The 23,002-nt window shown below is 41.0% G+C and overlaps 1 protein-coding gene across 1 annotated transcript; it reads left to right on the top strand.

Annotated features, from left to right (window-relative positions):
- The first annotated feature begins 345 nt into the window (after positions 1-345).
- On the top strand, positions 346-22,613 carry ranbp9 (RAN binding protein 9). The gene is made up of 14 exons (XM_008434799.2): positions 346-1,011; positions 3,342-3,453; positions 5,856-5,908; positions 8,751-8,918; positions 10,818-10,840; positions 13,857-14,041; positions 16,233-16,345; positions 17,221-17,329; positions 17,492-17,646; positions 17,885-18,038; positions 18,227-18,348; positions 18,634-18,785; positions 19,120-19,231; positions 19,619-22,613. Exons 1-14 carry the CDS (start codon positions 795-797, stop codon positions 19,747-19,749), a joined length of 1,806 nt encoding a protein of 601 aa, XP_008433021.1. The 5' UTR covers positions 346-794; the 3' UTR covers positions 19,750-22,613.
- The last annotated feature ends 389 nt before the right edge of the window (positions 22,614-23,002 follow it).

The raw sequence follows: 23,002 nt of genomic DNA, 5'->3' as shown, positions 1-23,002 counted from the left end.
ATATATATATATATATATATATATATATATATATATATAAACATCTAAGCATTTGAATGTAAAGTTGAGTGGAAGAAAAAAAATGTATGGGGATTAGGGATAAACTTGAATAAATCAAATAAAATAACTTTTTATTTATGTCATATAAAGTTAGTTTGATTATTAATAGTTTGATGTACTGAGATATTTAATATAGACCAAGAGCAGTTGTGGGATAACAGAAAGTAACAATAACTCAGCGTTTGACTGTAAAAGTACAGCTCGGTTTGTTGAGTGCAGGTTTGTCTGTTCATCTGTTTTTGCACATTCACAGTTACTGACTTCACATTCCCATAGGAAGTGAGTGGAGCTGCTCTCAGCCAATCAGACTCGCGGAATACGCTCCGACAACAAACAAAAGATCGAGCCTAGCCGAGCTTATTATACTTTAGTCGATCCGCCTGGACTAACGCTTTTGTTACTTTGCTATCCACCCGGACCTGTTCGTCTGTGTCTCAGCCGCTCTCATCAGATCCTCTCCTGCAGATATTGTTCCCTGTAGTGTCTATGTTGTGGCTTTGTGTCAGCTAATGTCAACCTGAGCCATTTCAGCGATCAGTTCGGCTAAACACGTTAGCCAGGTTAGCTTCTAGGCTAACCAGCTCTGGCTGCCTCAATACGAATCAGCGAAGCCAGTTAGCTTAGCCTCCTAGCTAGCTAGCTTTGCTAACCCCCCTTTAAACTCGACACTGACCGACTCCAGCAGTTCTGGCTTGTTACTGACAAGCCACTTCACTAAAAGCCGTGTGGTAGCCATGTCTGGACAGTCGACGGGCTGTGGGTTTCTGATGTCGGTCGTTGTTCACGGAGACTCGGCTCTGAACGAGCAGGAAAAAGAACTAAACCAGCGACTTCGACGGCTCTATCCGGCCGTTAACGAAAACGAGACCCCGCTTCCACGCTCCTGGAGCCCGAAGGACAAGTTTAGCTACATCGGACTGTCTCAGAACAACCTCCGTGTTCACTATAAAGGTATGACAAAAAGACACGTTCAAAGTTTGTCACTTTATTTAGCTTATGCTAACATGCTAGCCTAACTTCACAGCTAGCTTAGCGAAGGCAGCTGCTGTTTGTGGCTAAAAACAAAGTAGGCTGGGTAGCCTGATCAACAACAAGGCGGAGAGGACATCTTGCAACCCGACCAGCTGGCGAGGTGTAGCCGCTGCCAAAATTCACCTCCCTGCTCGCTAGCTTCGCTGCTACCAGTTAACCAGCCTGCCAACCCCATTAACTGTCTCCATGAAGCTTCCTGTGCTGACAGTCCGTCGACCTATCATGTTCTTTAATAAATAACCTACCAGAATAAACATTTTTGATTGAATACAGACAGAGGTGATTACAGACTATATCTGCTTCAGACAGGTCAGAAAAAGCCAAACTGTAGCAGCTAATTTAGCATTACAGGTTGATTAGAAATGTGAGAAAATAGTGTCAAATGTCGAGGTTGGGTTCAGGCCTCCATGATGACATGTTAGATTAGTTCCTTGCTGCTGAGGGTTTAATATCAAGTGTCTTGTCTGACATCCTGGTTGGATTAGTTGCCTAGCAAAGCTGTCACAGTAAAGGTTTTGGGTGAAGGCCTAGAAGAAAAGGCTAGTGCTTAAAAAAAAAGGTGCAACTGTGCTTCCTGGGTGTGTTCTGCTATTCTGGGTCTGACCGGGCCTCTGCACACACACATCCTCTTCCTTGTTGCAGCCAGAATATTTTCCTCCTTTCCACAACAAATTCACTTCAGTACTGCATAGCAAGCTTGCAAATGTTCAGCATCCTTTCACACAATAATACAAAGCTTGTATTTTTTTTTATCTCCAGGGAGCAAAGCATATTTTTCCAGATTTAAATCTGCAATTACCTGCTGACTTTATATAAAATTATTTTGCAAGTCATTGGTTCTAATTAAGACCTATTTGATTAGGATCTGCTTTATGGAGCTTTTTTGTTGATGATTTAATCTGTAATTATTTTCCTAATCCTTTTAGCAAATCTTAAGACTTCACTGTTAAATATCGATTAACGGTAAAATCATTAGAAATGCTGGAAATCCTGGAAAAATTTTGAAATTTTCTGGTGTGCTCATATTTTTTAAACGGGAAATCGATTAAGGATAAGTGTTTATGCTAAATAACAGCATTTCTGTGTTGTATTTGGTAATATAATACTGTAGAATCATCAAATTCACTACATAAATGCACTGTAAATAGAAATCACATACTTTCATGGTGAAATCAATAATTGGAGATTGGAGTAAATATTAAAAAAAGTTCTTTTATTAACTTAATACAATTAAACTGTTTCACTACATCAAGAACAAACCCCGTTCTCACTCCTGGAAGACGTGCGTTATTTTTTTTACTGGAATATTAAAAACGTTATTTATTCATCTGGAATTATTCTTTATTGTGACTCCGCCTCAGAGGCTTTGGATGGGAGAACAAATCTAAAAATCTGCATGCGAGTTTAGGTGTTTCATTACAATCTGAACCTGCAACAGAGCTGACATTTACTGCTCACAGAATGCAGTAAATATGGACATCAAATCCTCTCGTAATGTAATTTGAGTTTAAGTGATTTAATTGTAAAAAAAAGCAAAACAAACTAACAACCACCTGAACTGTAACTGTAGCATATTTTGTTGCTTCTGTCATTGCGATGGCTCTGTATTCTGTATGTTGGGAATGTTTGTTGTCCACGTATTGCAAAGGCTTCAAGCTGCTCCTGACTAACATTCAGCCGTGTAAACATGGCTGATATTTGACCCCTAGTGATGCACTCATCCAGCTGCTTGAGCTAATGTTAGCTTTATAGACCGCCAGCATGAGCGGGTTCACAAATCAGTACATGAGGTTCAGACCATGATGACCTCATAACCTCAGCCACATTTACAGAGAGAGTTTTATTTTAAATGACCAGAAAATGAAGAATTTAATCTGATTTTCTTCTTGTTTTATCATAGAAATCTCACATTTTTAGCAAAGTCAGGAGAAAATGTTTAGAGATAAAGGAATCAGCCGCAGTAAAAAATAATTTCAGCTTCATGTTTGTTTTTGGTTGTTGTGTAAAACATTTAGATTACTTCCTGCTCTGATTTAAAAGTTTATTAAACCTTAAAGCTGGATCAGATATCTGTGACCTGGGTTCCTCGTTATCAGTGAGGACAACACCTCAGCGATCAATTTAAATCTGCATACAGTCCGTCTCCAGGCTTTCCTGTAGTTCAGGAGAAGCTTTTCGTCTTTATTTATAGCAGGTTGACCTTGTAGACATTTATTTGTAATAATAAAACATTGTTTACTCCTTCCAAGGTCATGGGAAGACCCCTAAGGATGCTGCGTCTGTGCGGGCCACCCACCCCATCCCCGCCGCCTGCGGCGTCTACTACTTTGAGGTGAAGATCATCAGTAAAGGCCGAGATGGGTAAGAGAGTTAAATATTGCAGAGGTGTGGCTTTGTTCTAGTTTAAACTGACTGTAAAGTTAATTGACATAAAGGTTTTCTATCAACTTCCAGCTCGAAGAAATGATTTTTCTGCAGTTTGTCGCATCGATCATCTAAAACAGAAACAGTCATCATTACTCTGCAGGTTGTGTGAAAATAAATTCATTGGATATAAAAAAATCCCATCCGTTTCACATGTGATTTAATTTGCATGTTTAAAAGAGGAACGGCTCTCCCTGCCGAGTTCTCATGTGATTAACTCCAGACCCTCCTTCAGACTCCAATGATATTCTCATCTTGGATAAAAACACAAATTATATTTTATGTTAGATTACAGGGAAATAATCTCAAACTTCTTCCCAGATTATTCAGCAAACAACCAACAAAATGTCTGGATTAGATTTTGAGTTTGCAGAAATGAAACGTCTAGTTTCTAAATCTGTGGTTTCTACAGCTAAACATCACAAAATTATTGAGTTTTAAATCCTCTTAAGAAACAAAAAAAAAGAATAGTGAGGACTTATTTAATCATATTAAAAACAACACTTAGAAAAATCAAAAAGTAATATATTGGTTGTCACTCCACTCTGGTTTATCTGACTAAACAGCAAAGCTCTGAATCTTCATAGTTTGGTTCTGAGTTATTAGACGCAAAACATTAGTATGGTGCAGAAAAGCTGCAAAGCTCTCAGGAGCAACGCAGGAAATAAAAACGAAGCTTCGGTTCAGATTTATGCTCCAACATGTCGGCTTTGTTTGCAGCGTCTCGGTGTGGAAGAAAATCTTTTAACGTTAAGGCAGAAATCATTTCAAACATTTAAGTTTTTAAGTTTTAAATCAACATTTCAGTCATAGTCTGTTAGAAATGCTGGTTTATTTCCCTTATTAAAGTAAAAAACAACCTTTAAAAGAAAAATATTTTTAATTACAATTTAGAATTTATTAGAAAAAAAACTATCTAAAAAGAATTTGAGTGAAGTATGTTCAGATTTTTACAATTAAGGCTTAGAAAAATTAATTTGCACAACTTCTAACTTATGAATGTTGTTCCGTTATTACTGAATATCAAATAATAAATTTAATCCAGAGTGGTTAAACCCAAACGGTTTAGTCAAACTGAGTTTATAATTCATGTATGCATGGAAAACGACATTTTAGTGATGCTAACTGAAAACTGATCTGCTGATGTTGGACTCAACAAGCACTGATCTCTGATCAGTCTGTCCGAAACTAAAAAATCCAACTGTTTTAAAATACTTGAATGCACCAAACTTGATGGATAATGATGAGTGAAGATGGAACCGGGTGATTTTTGTGTCATGAGGGCATTTTAAAGGGAAATCAGGAGATTTTAGAAGCTGAAAGACAATATAATGAAGACAATTTTTATAATTTTCCCTCAGTAATTATGTTACTTTTGGTTGTTTTTCTTAGTAATCACAGAGAATGTCTCTTACATAGACTTTCCATTACTTCTGCAACCAATACAATAAATGATTGGTCACTTCCAACTAAAAGGTTTGGAAGAAAAAGAAACATTTTCCTCAAATGCACTGATGTCGCAGTTCTTGGAGAGGAATCAGAACTGACTACATTTCTATCAGCAAATGGTCATTTTTAAAGAACCAGCAGTTTATATTTAGGTCTCAAAATAAATAAAATCATAAAACATTTCTAACAGGATGGATACATTTTCTACTCTTTGATTTTTACGTTTTGGGAAATAAAACATCAAAATTTGGGAAAAGCAATTAGTTTCCAACATAACGACTAGAAAAAATAGTTTTATGGTAATTTTGTTGAAATTCAACACAGTTCAGCTGCAAAATGCAGCATTTATTGTTTCCATCTATATTTTCTTAAAAATTGCTGGTGCTACATGTTTTTTACGTAGAGTTCTGTGGAGGGTCCGACGAGCCACTTGTGGCTCCGGAGCCGCAGGTTGGACACCACTGGCCTACATGTTCAGACATGCTGGCGTTAAAAAAAAAAAAAAAGATTTTTAGCTCATTGATCTGATTAACCAAAAAAAAAAAAACAACAACTGAGTTTGGTCTCAGTTTGAAAGAAACTTAAAGCATTCCTCTGTTTGGTGAATTAACCGTTGTGTTGATGAGGCCAACACTTTGAAATAAACTTGCCCGAGTTTCATCTTCCCTCCTTGTTTCTTTTTAAACCGTTTTGTCCTCCGGCTCGAACCAGAATGTTTGCTCGTGATAACGGCTCACTGCTGGGAGCTTCAGGTAAACGGAGGATGATTGAAGTCGGTGCAGCAGTAATCAAAGCAGCTGCAGCTATAGGAGCGTTTTTATTCCTCTGTGTCCTCCAGAAACATCATGTCTTACATGTCAGGACTGAGTTATTTGTGTTTCTTCTTCCAGCTACATGGGGATCGGCCTCTCAGCTCAGGGTGTAAATATGAACAGACTCCCTGGTAAGTTCACTGTGTGTGTAATTGTTGGTTTTATTCTGCTTGTGAGGATTCTGCTGAGCAGGAGAAACGTCTCTTTGAGAGCAAACTTCAATTATCTGATTACATCTGCATGTTCTCTGTTGGCACGGCTGCAGCACAGTGTTTATAGGAGCTGCTGCAGGAAGACGAACGAGGGAAAGTCGTTCAGCCGACTGTTCTCACTCAAAATAAACAGAAACGCACTAAAGCTGCGGATTAGACGTCAGCTTTTGAATCTGCTGCACAATGAATCATGAATATATCGTCATCACAATATTTATGTCGCAAAAGGACAGTTTGGAGAGCAGTAATTGTTGGCTTATGCAGTTTGCAAATTCTGAAATTGTATAATTTATGCTAATGCAACATTTAGCTAGTAGGACAGAGTGTCATGGCTGCAAAAGCTCACACTAGACTCAAATGCTAAAGGTCACATGGAGGAGGGAGCAAAGATTAGAGAGGAAAGCCATCACCTGATATATCATTGCAGTATTTTCTAACATGTGCAGCTCAGATAAGTTATTTTATATATAAATTCTCATTACTGCTGTTTAAAATAGTAAAAACTGATTGGTCTGGAATAATTATTTTCTCTAGTGGTGCTCCAGTTTTCCAGCTGATTTATTTTAAAGGCCTAACCTTTCAATACTGATTTTCTTTTTCTCTCTTCTGAAATGTTGCTGAATGTAGCCAGAAAGTTGCTGAGTTGGTAAAAGTGGAGCGACTATTGTTGACTACAAACATGCAGACATGACCTGGTGTCGCGACCCAGTGGGTGACTTTTAGATATTTGCCGTGGTAGATAATATCGGCTTCACATCCGAGTATCGGCCGTTCTCTGATTTGTAAAGACGAAGGGAATCTGGGCCAATTTACTGTTGTAGTCCTAATTTTCTCCACCGTTTGTCCCATGAGCGCACCATTAATATGATTAAATGCAGCTACTATGGAGTTTAGTGGCAAGAGTCACACTTTATGAAACTGGATTATCTCACATGTGAATGTTTTATTTAGGAGCAGTATTTGTTTTCAGGGAGCTAATTTTACAGATTTAAATGAGCAAAATGGATCCTAAATTCATCCTGGGTGCCATAACCCGGCTCTGATCCAGTTCTAAGGCAGACACCCACTTCTTGTTCCTATAAGCGAGTTCTCCTCCTGTGAGCGGGTCCATAAGACACGGCACCACTTCATCAGCGTCATCCAGCGAGGTTATCAGAGCGAGCAGGAGCCCAGACAGCCTTTCATTAGTTTAAAACTGGACCCACCCAGAGATAACAGGGGGGCCAGAGATGGATGGAGGCTAATGAAGGAGTGGTAACTGAAGAACGGCTGCAGCCGAGCCGCATGCAGGCCGGGCTGGGTTACATTCTGCAGCGGCGCTGGAACGTCCAGCCTAAACGGCCCGAGGCCAGCGGGGCTGAAAGTGGCGTCCTCTTCAGAGGACAATGGGCTCGGTTCAAGTTTAGCTCCACTTCAGGGAAACTGGGACATGTTCGTCACTCATTAAAAGCCAACAGGAAACACTGGACACACCTGTTAAAGGAACGGCACAAATAACGACCATATGAGGTCAACTTCTCAGGCTTCAGGTCAACTGAAGCTAGTTGCATTCTGGGTAAATGCAACTAAAACAAACACGCTGGCTGTTGGGTAAAATAAGGTTGGATTGTTTAGAAAACCCTCATTTTCATAGGAAAATGTGAATGGAATGAATTAGGATGGTATGTTTTAATCCTAAAACATGTTTTAACCATAAAACATACCATCATATTCATTCCATGGTATGTTATATAATCAAAACATACCAGGTAAAAATAGCAACGGTTTATTTATTTTCTTTTTTTTGTTGTTGAATCACCCAGAAGAGTCCTTAAGCAAGATTTAGGGTTCATCATTCCCACCGACCCAGTTTAGTTCACTTTAATGCGGCTCCAGTCCGTTTGCCTAGAAAGTCCAGTTCCTCTGTTGAGGTGTGAATGCTAATCAAATTCTCGTCTGCCTGCAAACCTCGGTCTGTGTTCGGTTTAAGTAAACTCCGGTGCGGTTTGAGTGGATATGTGAACGCAGAGCGAACCGGAAGTGGACTGCAGCGCAGGGCATTCTGGGTAAATTCAACTAAAACAAACATGCTATAGACTGGTGCTAGCGCTAGAAATGGCTCGTGTTTTTTTTTTTTACCAAAGACTAATCGTCCAGTTGCTAAAATCTGACGTCACTTCATGTTTGCGTACATGTAATGAAGAAGGAAGTTGCACTCGGCGTCGTCTCCTGAGGTTTTTGTCGTTTCCTTTAGTGATTCTTGGTGCAGCGCCCCCACAGGCGAGGAGAGGAACAGGTTTTTCAAAGGGTTTGACTCGGTACATTGAGAAAAAGAACCACAGCAGCTGAAAATGCAACAAATGTTGTTTAAAGCCTTTTAAATCCCTTCACGTTGCTGTCCTTTTGTCCCGTTACCAACTACAACCTCTAACAACTAAAGACAGCGGAGCGTGCTGAAGCATGAATTGTGGCGTTTTTCTTGCCTTGTCAACATTTTTGGACTCCTTGGCTAGAGCCTCTGTCTCCCTGCAGAGTTTCTGGCTGCTGTTCATTCATAATTATGCAGATTGATTCAGGTGCAACCTCAGCAGTTTTCTTTCAGACACACTCTTTGATCCTCATTCTGATGAGATCAAGATTTTTATAATTTTCTTTTTTTTAAATACTTCCAGTGTTTATTATTTTTCAATTTTCACCCGTTGATGAAATCTGTTGTCTGACTGCATCATCTCTGCGTCTCGCCTTCGCCACCGCTCACCTTTGTTTTGCCTTCTTCCTTCAGGTTGGGACAAACACTCTTATGGTTACCACGGTGACGACGGCCACTCCTTCTGCTCATCCGGCACCGGGCAGCCCTACGGCCCCACGTTTACAACGGGCGACGTGATTGGCTGCTGCGTTAACCTCATCAACAACACCTGCTTCTACACAAAGAACGGCCACAGCCTAGGTGAGTCTCGCTCTGTCCCCCGCTCTGTCCGCTCTGTCCTCCGCTCTGCTTCGCTCTGTCCTTGTTCTGTCCGCGCTGTGTCCCCCTCTACTCTGCTCTGTCCCCCCACTCTGTCCGTGCTGTGTCCCCGCTCTGTGTCCTGCTCTGTCCCCGCTCTGTCCGCGCTGTGTCCCCTCTCTGTCCACTCTGTGTCCCCGCTCTGTCTCCGTTCTGTCCCGCTGTACTCCGCTCTATCCACGCTGTGTCCGCGCTCTGTCCACTCTGTGTCCCCGCTCTGTCCCCATTCTGTCCGCGCTGTGTCCTGCTCTGTCCCCGCTCTGTCCCGCTGTACTCCGCTCTGTCCGCGCTGTGTCCCCTCTCTGTCTACTCTGTGTCCCCGCTCTGTCTCCGTTCTGTCCCGCTGTACTCCGCTCTGTCCACGCTGTGTCCGCGCTCTGTCCACTCTGTGTCCCCGCTCTGTCCCCATTCTGTCCGCGCTGTGTCCCGCTCTGTCCCCACTCTGTCCTGCTGTAGAATCCATAACTACGTTCCTGTTGTTTCACTGGATGCGTTTACTTCCTGAAACCAAACAGCTGCGTCTTTCTCTGTGTTTTATGCTGCTGGGAAAAGGTTGAATCTGCACCGGCTGCAGGAGAGAATCACATATTTAAACGTGTTTAAGCTCAACGAACCTCAGGATTTATTGTTCGGCGTTAAAAACTGTCTGCATATTTACACAAAACAATAATTGTGAGTGCAGATGAAACTGATTTGGGTCCACTCTGAGGACCAAACAGCTGAGCTGCACTGACGTGGCTCTGGGTCTCTTTAAGCCAGAAAGCGCTGCATGCCTGATAGGGGCTGATTGTCTGGTCACATGCGCTGCTGCCTGCGGCTCTGTTCTGCTCAGCAGTGGGACAGATGGAGATGCTTGTCGTCTTCTTGAACCTTTTAGCTGCAGATCAAATCGGTTGGAGCTCTGAGACTTTCTCTGGTTTTAGTTTCACACATTATTCACCACGACGGGATCTTTGAATGCCAAAGAGAAAAATCCATCTTCGCACAATATTGGCCCAAGTCTTTTTTTTCTAAAACATTTTTTTGGGGGAAAAAAACATATCAACAAAGAGACGGTGTCTATTTTGCTGTTTATCCCTGTTCTGGGATGCCTCTGCCATTATTATTTCCTGTACAGCTACCTGCTTAAAGATGAACAGTAGCGCCCTCTTCTGGATGGAGGCCACTCTACAACACCGACAGGTCAATCTAAGTGGATGTCATCAGTTAATTCAATGGATCAGATTTATAAACTATTAATCAACAGTTGATAGTTTGTTTACGCCTCTGATTTAAGGTTTTATTTCTAATCAAAGTCGGTTGTATTTTCTGAGATCTCCCTTCGTCCACATGAACACCAGGGGGCGTCATTTTCTCTGAAACTCATTTCCAAAAATGCCTCTAAAGTTCCCTGAAGAAACGTTTCTGTGAAGACAAATAAAATGCTTGGAGCTCCCATTCTTTAAAACATTTGGAGTTTTAAATGGTCGTATTTTCTTCTCCTTATGCTGCGAATCCTTCAGCTCATATTGGCAGCTGTGACCCAAACTGTGGTTTAAACCCAGTTGGTTAAACTGGTGAATTGCTCCAGGGTGTTTCTGCAGGGAAAAGGTGACTCTGGTTTCTCCTGAACAGATTCCAGATTTCCAGATAAATTTCTGTGCTGTAGAAATCTGTGTTCAGCTGCAAACCAGATTATTCTTCATCACTGAAACAGTCTGCCTGGTTTGCACAGCTTGGATTAAATTAAGCTTCAGCTGAAAGATAACGATCCCATGTAAACAGACTGAGGCCTTCTGCTGCTTTCCGACATGGAGAGGAAACTTCTTGTTTATGCTGACTCTTTGTATTTTTTCTCTGCAGGTATCGCCTTCACAGACTTGCCAGTAAGTACCAGCTTCTGTTTCTTTTTCTTCTTTATTAATGGTTTATTTGGTCGTTTCAAGTCTAAAACAGATGTTGTTCTTGTCTGGATGCATCAAGAAGTTTCTTGTATTCTGTGGTTTTATGATGACTTGAGGGAGTTTTGGATCAGAGGATGTTTTACCTTCTGGTTACTGACCTCTGGCTCTGGTCAGCTGTTGGATCACAATGTGCCACAAGCTGGAAGTGATGAATTTTTAATGAATCCTTTGTTTTATTTATTAGTATTTCCAGTTTTTTGTTGAACAAAAAGCTCTTTGATCTTCATTATTTACTAGTTTTTGCTCTTGGTTAACAGTAAAACTGCTCATTGTTTAAATTACTCAAAGGTATGAGTTGTATAAACAAAATTGTGAATAATGTAAAATATTTGGCTTAAAATGGAAGAAGTGAGACATTAGTAATGGTTTTATAGATGCATTGCAGTTATCAGAGATTTGACCATTATACCAAGATTTAATAGTATTTTTGAGGTAACTGAGTTTTTATCCTTTCAAATCAGAAGGAGCTTTCAGAAATCATAAACTGCGTTTAAAGATGGAGAAACGTGTAAAATAATTTGGTTTAAAGTTCAACTTTTGAGCATCTGATGTTCCTGCTAAAAAAATGCTAATTTTCTGTTTTTCTGTTTATTCAAGAATAAATCCTTCACATATTACTGATTGTTTGGTATAAAACAACCGGCTTTGTTAATAATAATCTAAAATAATTTGACGTTCTGACATCAAACTCACTAGTTTTTATGTTTTATACTTTTAAACCTTTTTATTTTGCAGATATTAAAGATCATTTTAAGTATTTTACATTTTGTACTTGAGATAATAAATTCAGTCTAAATTTCTTTAAAAAACATATTTAATAGGCTTTGGGAACGGAGAATGTTTTTAATCTATTTTTCTCTCCCTTTACTTTAAAAACAAATTACACGTGAGAACAATATTTCCAGAAAGTTTCTTTTATTTCTTAAACGTCCAAATAAACAGAATCTGTTGAACTGCAGGGAGCCGTCGTCACTCTGAACTACGGAAGCCCAGAGGAGGCGTTGGTCAAAAAGAAACCAGATTTTTCCAAAAATGAAAAATTCATAAGCAGCATTTTCTCACCAGTGAGTCAAAACTCCTACTTAAACAATTGAAAAGTGTTTATAACCTCTTTAACGTTAATTTATAAGTCAAGTTGATGAGTTGATGGTGGAATATCATCTCTTTGTGCTTCTGCTTGATGCAGAAAACTTGATGCACGTCATGAAAACGGGAAAGTTTTTGCTGTTTTTCTGCTTCCAGCTTGCATTTCGTTACATGAACAAATCATTAAAAATCACTTTAATCTTCAGTGTGGTTTCATGAATTGTGGTGATAAATGTTTGAATCTTTATTCTGTATAATTTTGATATTTTCTGAAAACTTAAGCTCCAAGTATTGAGTTGTTGGAAATGATAGATTTATGAGCCGTAATCAAATCAAAGCAGCTCCAACATAAAGGATGTTATTCATAGAGGCATAAAGGGGCATTTCCTTACTGCAGATTATTGAAATATTATTGTTGGTATGTAGCGGCTCCACGTCATAAGTAGCTTTTTCCAGGAACATAGACATGAATTTCATAAATGAGTGCGAAAGACCCCAGAGGATCAGTGGGAATTGGTCTCCGTTTGTCTGAAACTGAAAGTTTAGAGATTTTTTTTGCCCTTTTTCCTCCTCCTGCTGCTTTGTTATGGTGAGGAACTCCTACATGAGCAGGCCGAGCTCCTGTGACATTCATGCATTCATTAACCAAGCTGAGAACGAGGTTTTTTTCCTCCTGCATGCTCGGGTTAAAATGAAAACACAGAGTCTGTTTTCTCAGAGAAGAAGTCGCCTCGGCCCCAACAGTGATCTATTGAGCTGCACAACAGACTTGGCTCTGAGCCTGACATTCATGTTCCTCCAGAGTTGTGCAGTGAAGTGCGTCACCTCGGCACGGCTGACCTTTCTGCCAACTGATCCATGGAAAAGACGAGTGTGGCGGACGGGAGACGCGTCCAGCTTTTATTCACTGCATTTATGCTGCATTGGTTTTTGTTTCAGGAGTTGATCTTGTTCTGGTTGGAAAACCAGCCAGATGAGCTTCTTTAGCAAAACGGACTATATTAATGTATTTACCTCACTTCTAATGAGATAAATACTGAGATTTTAAGGTTGTTTTATGCATTTCTTATGCCGTAGTTTTGTTTTTTTTTATTCCTGTCTCTATATCTCCGAGATGAAAATGATCCATCTGGCTATAATCTCATGTATTTACATGAAAATGTTCATTAATGTGTTTTGTCCCATTTTTAAAAATGAATGTAAACAAGTGAAGCTCATGTGGTTTGATGAAAAGCAAATGTGCAACTTTTTCTGTATTTTCTGCACAGCAGCCATATTGGATTCCGAACCTCCAGCTTTCCCAGTCTGAATTCCCMCTATTCCAAGATTCCTTCTGGGATCTTGGAAAGTCTCATTTTTGAGTACAAATGTTCCTGTTCTGATTTTAAGAAAATTGAATTCCTGCCTGATCTGTTATTAAAATGTAGAAAATTATGTGGATGTTTAAAGGACATTTTAGGCCCTTTTATAAACTATAAAGTAGAAAAAACAGTTATAGTGTTTTAATTTTGCTTTGAAAAGGTTAATTTGGGCTCCATATGCATCGGCATGTGAACTTCCTTACAATATCGCAGTTTCCTGACAGAAGATCTACACCAAACATTTGTTTTCATTCTGTATAATTACCACTTATTCTCACCTCTCCCAGTTTTATTTTTGGATTTTATGCTGAAAATATGTATTTTTTTTTTTAGGGTTAATTGTAGTGAAAATGTTATTTCCTCAGTTTTCTTCTTTCCTGTTTTTCCTCCTCATTACTTCCTGTTTTGATTTATTGTCCAGATTAAATTCCTGACCGTTTCCTCCACTTCTACCTACATTTAACCCGTCGCTCTGTGTGCGTCCTCTGCAGCCAAACCTGTACCCGACCGTCGGCCTGCAGACGCCAGGCGAGGTGGTGGACGCAAACTTCGGCCAGCACCCGTTTGTTTTTGACATCGAGGACTACATGCGAGAGTGGAGGACGAAGATCCAGGCCCAGATCGACAGATGCCCCATCGGAGAGCGGGAGGGCGAGTGGCAGTCCATGATCCAGAAGTAAGGGGGTTAAAACACCAAACTGATCCCCTTTAAACGGCTTTAAAATCCTTTTCTGGGCGTTTCATCGGAACCGTTGTCGTGTAAAAACTAATGAGACAATCAGAGTTTAAATAATTGATCATAACAGTTGTTTTTTTCAGTTGCTGATGGTTGACGGTCACGTCTGTTTGGTGCGTTACTGTAACATTTTCCTGAAGTGGGCGGCTTCTCCCCCTGCATTCATGGTTTCTGTTTTACAGTGCAGACATCCCACTGCAAAACAACAAAGTCTTACCAAATGTTCTCAGTCTAATTTCTAGTGCAAATATCTTAGTACACTTGAAATGAGAAAATTATCTGATGAGTAGCTGTTATAGCATAGGAGCTTGTTTTAAGTCCTTAATACTGATGAACAAATATTAGTTTCACTGGCAGATCATCTCACTTTTTACCAGATTATTTTCTTTATTATAGGTGAAATAATGAACAAATTCCTGTTGGAAATGAAACATTTTTGAATTGACATGAAGAAGCAGTTGAAAGTTGATTCACCTTTGAACCTGTGCTGCTTGTTGACACAAAATGGCTGCTGTGACGATTATTCATCACTTTTGTTTCTGTGGAAAATTTCTTCCTGCTTTTGTCCAAACAAAAACATTTTCATCTGCTGCTGGTTCGGATAGAAATCATATTATAAGAGGTGTTATGTCTTAGGTATATAAAACTTGTATTTTCCATTAATGATGCAGTTATCTGCTAATTTAATGAAGCGTCATCCTTTAAACTCCCCGACTGTTTGAACATTTCATTTCTCCGTCTAATCTGTCGTTTCAAACATCATAAACTTTTACTGATTCCTGCTAACAGCAGATGGTTTAAGTGTTTCTGGGTAGATTTAGCAACGTGCCGCTAAGTTTCTCTGGCTCGACTACATGGAGGTTTTTATGGTTATGTATTTTTTTAAAGATCATGAATAGTTATGATTCATCCTGAAGCAGAAGATTAAACCACTGAGGCTAAACAATCAGAGGAGGAAACAAAGTCAAATTGTTCTGTTCTGGATGTTTCAGAGGTTCTTTGTTCAGTTTCCTGGTCGTTAAAATGTTTTATAACTTTTCCCTGGTTATGATGTTGTAGCTGGAGTTGAGCATTTCCAGCCTGCTGCTGCTCAGATGACATGAATTCAGTCTGATGCTGTCAGACCTGATGGGATTAGTCTGCTGCTGGTCCTGAACGGATTAAATCTCCACTTGGTGCAGATTTCAGCTGGAAGGGAGGCAGGCTGTGGTTTTAGCAAAACGTCGCTGTGCAGGCTGGCTGCAGACAGACGACATGTTCTAGTAACACAAAGAGGAAAACTTTGAGTCTTTTAGAGAAGATTCTGTGAAGAAACGCAAGAAATCAGCTGGTCGGTTTAGTTGAAACAATGTGGAAGTGAGAACAAATGCAGACTTTCCTTTGCCTACAAACTGACTTCCTGTTTTTAATGAGTCTGTTTTTCAGCTGTTATATGCTTGTGGTTTTCCTGTAGACTAATAGAAAAGGTTCATTCTAGTTTCTGCTTCCAGTTTCGTTCTTTTTAAGAGTAAATCAGAAAATCTCTTCATGCCACTGTGGCTTAAAATGCGAAACATGAGCCTTCAGGTTCTGAAATGGTCAAATAAAAAATCCCATGAGTGACATGAAGGTGGCTTCATTTTCTGGTGATGGCAAGATAATTCAACTACAGCGTCTAAAGATCAATAAACTTTAATTTCTAACAGACATTTAACACTGGAAGACATTTCACATAACAAAACGACAAATAAAAGTGGCTGCAAACACATCGTCCTTTAAAACGTTTGTACTTGGAACCAATCCAGCAGACTGAAAACGTTCGTGATCCAGTTTTTGGTAGAGAAATGAGAAACAAATGGAAATTATTGTGTGTATTTTTAATTTATTATCCAATTAATTGATTTATTAACTCCTCATGTGAAAACCGCTCTGTCCGCGGGGCCCAGAGCGGGACCCACAGCGGGGCACTCTTAATAAACAGCTGATATCTGCTGCAGCACTCGGCAGGAAACTCCCCCCGTATTCTCAGCTCTGGACTGGAATAATCTCAGACGTGGCGTCGTTCCTCCGTCTGAGGCTTTGGGCTTCCCTACAGGAGTTTCATCGGGCCTTTCCGGTCTCTAACCGCTGAGTCTGTTTGGTTTCTCTGCAGGATGGTGGCTTCGTACCTGGTGCACCACAGCTACTGCGCCACCGCCGAAGCCTTCGCCAAGTCCACCGACCAGGCCGTGCACGAGGAGCTCGCCTCCATCAAAAACAGACAGAGTGAGTTTCAGCTGAAACCTGGCAGCAGCTCAGGAAACGTTCTCCTTTCTCCCGGGTCCGTCACACCTGGTGCAGGTAACCGGTGCTGCAGGTTCCTGCTGACGGCTCGACTGGCTGCCTGGAGTCCTTGAAAATTTTTGAATTTCAATTCTGTGTTTTCAAGGTTTTTAAAGTCTTGATTTTTACATAAAATCCTTGAACGTGTTAAATATTCAAAAGACGCAGTTTTGACATAAAACACACAGTTTGATAAAAAGACTAAATTTACTTTTGAACCCAGATATTTTCATACACCGAATAATTAATTTATTTTCACTTGTCTGACATTAAATCAGATTAAACTTTTCTACCTTTAGGTCAGTTAAAATTACCAGAATATTTTCTTTTTGCTAAATGCCAGAAAACTTTGCAGGAACAATTTTTAGATGCATCTTTGTAACTTTATTCTTATTTTGTGTTTAAGCATTTAATTTGAACAGGGAGGTCATTTATTTTAACCCGATTTGCTTGGATTGTTTTAACATAAAGAATATGAATTATTTCTAATAGTTCAATTAATTATTGGACACATTAAATCAGAGTTTTGTTCTCAGAATAATCAGGTGTGTGACAGACATTTCAAAACATAAAATCTAATTTTTATTAGTAATGACAGTAATAAATTATGTCATTTATTGGTCTTTTTTAAAATCATTTGGGGTTTTTATCTCTGATTTCCGGTGTTGATGCTGACTTTATATCCTTGAAAAGCTCTTAAATGTTCTGTGGGAAAAGTGAACAAACTCCGGTTTAAAAACATCTAAACCATGAGCAGGTTGATGACTCTTTGAATGGAAACAAAGCAAAGTGTCTCATTGACTGTTTGTCGGTTGCAGAGATCCAGAAGTTGGTTTTGTCGGGTCGGATGGGCGAAGCCATCGAGACCACCCAGCAGCTGTACCCCAACCTCCTGGAGAGGAACCCAGACCTGCTCTTTATGCTCAAGTACGACTCGGAGGAGCTTTTTGTAAAATAACCAACATGGATGCAGATCCTGACTCTATGCTCAAACCAGAACTTCTCCTTAAAAACTTATTTTATACGTTATCTGTCAGCAGCATCAATAGTCTAACTGTCGTCTCCTTGATCGCCCCTCTGTGTCTCCAGGGTGAGGCAGTTCATAGAGATGGTGAACGGGACGGACAGCGAGGTCCGGTGTCTGGGAGGACGCAGCCCCAAGTCTCAGGACAGTTACCCCGGCTCCCCCCGGCCCTTCAGCAGCCCCAGCCACAAAGCCAGCAGCTCCCAGCCCTACCTCACAGGTACGCCCCCTGCTGGGCCCCGCAGGTTTACTGGTTATCCTTTAGGATCCCCATCAGATGGGATGACAGATTTAACATACAAAAAATGTATTACAACAAAAAACCTTGGATTACTATTCTCTCGTTGTTGAGAATATTGGGTTAAGGTTGGAGTTGGTTAACCCTACTGCCATGTCATGGACTTTTATCCTACTGTTGAATATTTTCTAGCTGATGTTTCTCTTGTTTTCCTCTGCAGGGTTTGACAGCAACTGCTGTAACGGCGTGACGTCCAGTAAGAGCCACAGCTCCTCCCCCCACAGTCACAAGCCCTGCCCCCCCAGCTCTGGCTCCGCCCTCCAGGCCTCTGACGTCAGCCTGAACGGCAGCCGCAGCCAGCAGCCCATCACCAGGTACGACCTCTGACCCCGTTCAGCCCTACGTCTTTTTCTGAACTTGTCTGGGGGCGGAGTTACGCTTTCTTTCACAGAGGGATCATTTTAATTTTTAATTATCTCAGATGAGATCTCGGGTTTCTTCCTTATTCTCTGGAACGCTGAGGCAGAATCGACTCCACTTCCTGTTTCCTGTTTCCCCTCAGTAACGATGTGGACATGGAGGTCGACCACTTCACCAACGGCGTGACCGAGTCCTCCTCCAACGGCTTCCTGAACGGAACCTCCAAACACGCCACGGAGCCCGACGATTGTGACGCAGACATGGGTGGGTTTGATGCTTAAACGCGACATCAGTCATCCGTGCTGCTGCCTGGTTCCTGTCGAGTTTCAGTCCTGATTAATGAAGCTTTCTATGTTAGCAGCTTCTTTTCCAGCATCAGAATGTAACGACGAGCCGCTTGTAAGCTACTCCATACACAACGAAACAACAGAGACCGTTTGGTCGCAGCTGTAAAGCTTCTCCAAACCCTGAACCGTAAAAGCTCCAAATCACTGAGGTGACGTGTAAAATCTGCATGTCTTGCATGGCGGACCGGCCGCGGTTCTGCAGAGGTGGAGTCGGCCCAGTCCAAGAGGCAGCTGTGTGGCGGGAGCCAGGCGGCCATCGAGAGGATGATCCACTTCGGCAGGGAGCTGCAGAGCATGAGCGAACACCTCCGCCGGGAATGTGGCAAGAACTCCGCCAACAAGAAGATGCTGAAGGTTCGGAAACCGAACCCGGTTATTTACTGCGCTTCCTCTGACTATTAACTAAATGTCAACATTTTCCCATTTCCTGCAGAAAAAGTGTTTTTACATTGTGAAAAACGGGGAAAAAAAGACATAATGCAGCAAATATTTAACCAGAATATAATTTTTTGTTGAAATTTTTAAATTCAATAGATGAGTAGAAAACATCCAGAACATGAGCAGCAACAATGAAGCATGAACTCTGATCTTCATGCAGATGATGATTCTGCAGAACCTGGTCGTGTTCTGATGTCAGAACCTCTGTGGTTCTGATCCAGTCTCCTCTTCTTCTTGTGTTCTGCTGCAGGATGCGTTCAGCCTGCTGGCGTACTCCGACCCCTGGAGCAGCCCGGTGGGCTACCAGCTGGACGCCGTGCAGAGGGAGCCGGTCTGCTCCACTCTCAACAGTGCAATACTAGGTAGGTCCGTTCTGACCGGGCCGGAACCAGAGGGGTGTGCCCTGACCGGACCGGGACCGGAGGGGTCCGACTGGTCAGAGTACAGGAGTAGTGTGCTTTTAAAGAGCTTCAGATATCAATTATTTTACTAATTAATTATTCTGATGATTGATCAGAACACCTGCCAGTCTGCTGATTTTTCCTTTATCCATCATTTTTTTTCTCTCTCTGCCATGACGACCAGATTTATGGGCTGTAAAAACTTTAGCATAAAACCTCATTTAAACGTTGAGCAGCAGAATCAGAGAAAATCTCTGCATGATATAAACTACGGGCGACATATTGAGCATAAATCTGGAGTTATGATGTTTTAATTGTTTTTCTCTTCTTCTGTGTTTGTGTCTGCAGAGACTCACAACCTCCCGAAGCAGCCCCCCCTGGCTCAGGCCGTGGGCCAGGCCGCCCAGTGCCTCGCCATCATGGCACGAACTGGCATCGGCTCCTGCGCCTTCGCCTCTGTGGACGATTACCTGCACTAGCCACATGTACACACACACACGTGCGCACACACACACACACACACACACGTTCTGAAGGCTCATCCAGAAAGCTTCCTCCCCTCGCTGCTTTAGAACCCGGCGGGGTCAGAGGTCGTTTCTGGATGCACCTTCAGAGATCGCCACATTAAAACGAACCGACCACCTCCATCGTCGTAAATAATAACCTTCACCCGGGTCTCTCAGAGGCGGCCATGTTTGCATCCTCCTGACAGGGAGGGGAAGTGGGGGGTTGGCTTTCAAAATAAAATACTCTGAGAGGCGAACTTGTGACTCGAAGCCTAAACACAAAAAAACCTGGATCAAACTTTAAAAAAAGAAAAAAAGGTTCCCAGCGAGCGCTGCGGAGCGCTCCGCCGCAGCCAATCGCAGCCCCCCGCCCTCCCTGCTCCCCCCGCCCTCCACTCACCCGGGACGCGGCGCTTTGGACTCGGGACTTCGAGGAAGCTGGAGAGAATCTGCAAGTCTCGACTTTCTCGTTTTTAATCTTCTGTTTAGTTTTTTGTTTTTCTTTTGAGCAGTTTGTGGGTAGGGGGCGCTGTGGAGGGGGTCACCTGCCGCCTCTTGTTTTGGTTTTAGTTTGTTTGTTTTCCCAGGTTTACAAGGCATGGTGCAGACCATAATGATGATTATTATTATTCTAATTATCATTATAATTATTGTTACTTGCATTCACAGTATATTTGTTGGGCACCAGCCAGAGCGACTTCCACCGACTTATTATAATAAAGGTCCCGATTCCACCGACTCCCCAGTGACCAGCGTGTGTACATGTAAACGTTTCTATATTACAAAGTGGAAATATATCAATAGAGCGACATATTTAGTTACCAAAATAATAAAAAGAGAGAGAGAGAGAGAGAGAAGCCTTTAGTACTTTTCCTGACACCAGCAGACCCCTGAAGCAGGCTGGTTGTGTCCAGTGTTTTCTGTTCGACTCCAGGGTTTCTGAGCAGGCAGTACAGGGACGACTGCATCAGGCCCAGAGCTGTTTAAAGCCAACGTTTGTTTATTTTTCTGCTTTCTGACCCACAAGAACTCAGGAGCCACAGTGACGTTTAGTTTCTCCTCCAACCAATCGGCTGATGTCTGGATCAGAACCCGGTTTGGATCAGAACCACAGACCTGAGGCCTGTACTCCCAGGCAGGATTACTGTCTAACGGACTTTAGGAAGGAGAACGCTTCCACCTTGACTGTTTGAAAAATATGCAAAACTGTAGAGAAAACAAAAAAAAAAAAGAAAAATTAAACCTTAAATGAAAATAAAAGTTAATTTAATCTGATTTTACAAGTTCAAAATGTGGTTAAAAGAAATTATTTTAAAAATCCCACTGGGTCTCCAGCCTGTTGTTCTTAATCTCTTAAATTATTAGGAGGATCTGAAAGTTACCAAAATAATCTAAACAATTAAAAATGTAAAAATTACAGATTTTGGTCCCAAACTAACCTGAGTATTTTCCAACTGCCTAAAATAAAAACTGATCAAATTCAACATGAATGGCCACAACGTGCAGTAATGTAACAAAATTTGACTTCAAAATCTAATTAAACATCTTTAAACCACATTATGCAATTAATTAATGCAGAATGGGATAAAATCAGCTCTTTGTAATAATATGGTGCATTTTTTAATAAACCACAAACCAGAGTTTGTGTTCATCCTTATTATTATATTTCTAATAACAATCAAGTTGTTTAAATTTAAACTTTGAACTAAAATGTCTGAACTTTTCGTTCAGTTTTCAGACTCGTAGCCAAAACACTTCATGTCAAATTTAATATGTTGTTAAAATGAGAAACGTTTTCGTTTTAAATGAGTTTTTCATCTTGTGACGATCCTGAATTTATTAATTATTTCCAACTTCTGATAGTTTGATGCTCCTGTACCGTCACTGTCCTCTGCAGGACCAAGACTAGTTACTTACATGATGATAAATTAACTAGAGGCTGAGAGACGTGAACAGATTAATTTAGTTTTATTTTACTGAAGGTGCATCTCAACATAAATCAACGTTTAAATTGAATATATCACGTTCATGTTCATTCTGAATATTTAACAAAATCATAGGAATAAAAACAATGAAAATGTAAAGTTTGAATTAATCCGGCTCCAAAGTACAGAGCTCAGGTCTGGAAGTTGAAGCAAATCCAAAGGAAATTCATGATATTTTATGTTTGAGGCTCTAAAACTGCAGATTAAAGAATGTGATCATAAACATCTGGATTCATCAGCTGCCGGTCCACCACAGCGTAGATCTAGATGAGCCTTCATATAGAAGCAGCAGCTCCAGAAACATGAAACCATCTCTTCTTTGAATCATCCAGTTTCTGACAGCAGTGGTGAGATATAACTGACTGGAAAGCACGGTGGTGGCAGTATCATGTTCTGAAAACGACCTTTTCTAAAACCTGACGTGTCGCCTGAGCGCTCAGCGACTTTAAACCAATCAGTTCTGGAGGGAAGCGGCTCCGCTGTGTTTTAATCCGTCTGGTTCCCAGAACTCATCCAGGTGGAACTAATCTGTTCTGTTTCATCTTCTGTTTTCCTCATTTTTTATCCTTATTTTTGCAGCTCACAAGCAGTCAAAAAAAAAAAAAAAGAAATCTTTAGACGAAGTGTCTGTTGTCTCTTTCTGAGTAAGGTCTGAACCTATGCATGCCATAGTAAAGTGGTGGTAAGATCCAGCTAATGTCTCCTTTCTTTCGGTTCTCCTCCTTCTAGCCAGGAAGATGTCAACCAGTAAGTTGTCCACTGCTGACTGTGTGTCCATTTGGAGATGATTAAAAAATGTGCAATTTGTGTGAGGGTGAAAAGATTTATATTAAAAACAAACCATGATGATGATGAGAGCAACTTGTGTGGATGCTGCATGAGGCCAGAGGCGAGAACTCTGTTCAGTTTAATCCCAGAAATAATCTAGAAAAATCCCTTCATGAAGCTCTGCATAATGAAATCAGACAGGATTTTAACTGACATGTTGCTCCTCTGAAAATAGAAAAACTTGTTCAAATTTAGTTTTCCTTCAGATTCTCTGAATAAATTGCTGCGTTGCCAGAAATCTCAGTTGCTGCTCAGTTAGCATCAAGCTAACAGACATTTAAGCTACAATGCTAAAATATATTTTATAAATCTGTCCAAGCATCGATGGATGTTTAAGCCAGTGGTTCCCAAACTTTCTCCTGAGCCCCTATGGATTACAAATGGCTGGTTGAACAACGTGTGGGAGGGGGGAG

The sequence above is a fragment of the Poecilia reticulata genome, linkage group LG17 (genome assembly GCF_000633615.1).
Source record: "Poecilia reticulata strain Guanapo linkage group LG17, Guppy_female_1.0+MT, whole genome shotgun sequence".
NCBI classification, from domain to species: domain Eukaryota; kingdom Metazoa; phylum Chordata; class Actinopteri; order Cyprinodontiformes; family Poeciliidae; genus Poecilia; species Poecilia reticulata.
This window is presented reverse-complemented; position numbering and strand designations above follow the sequence as displayed.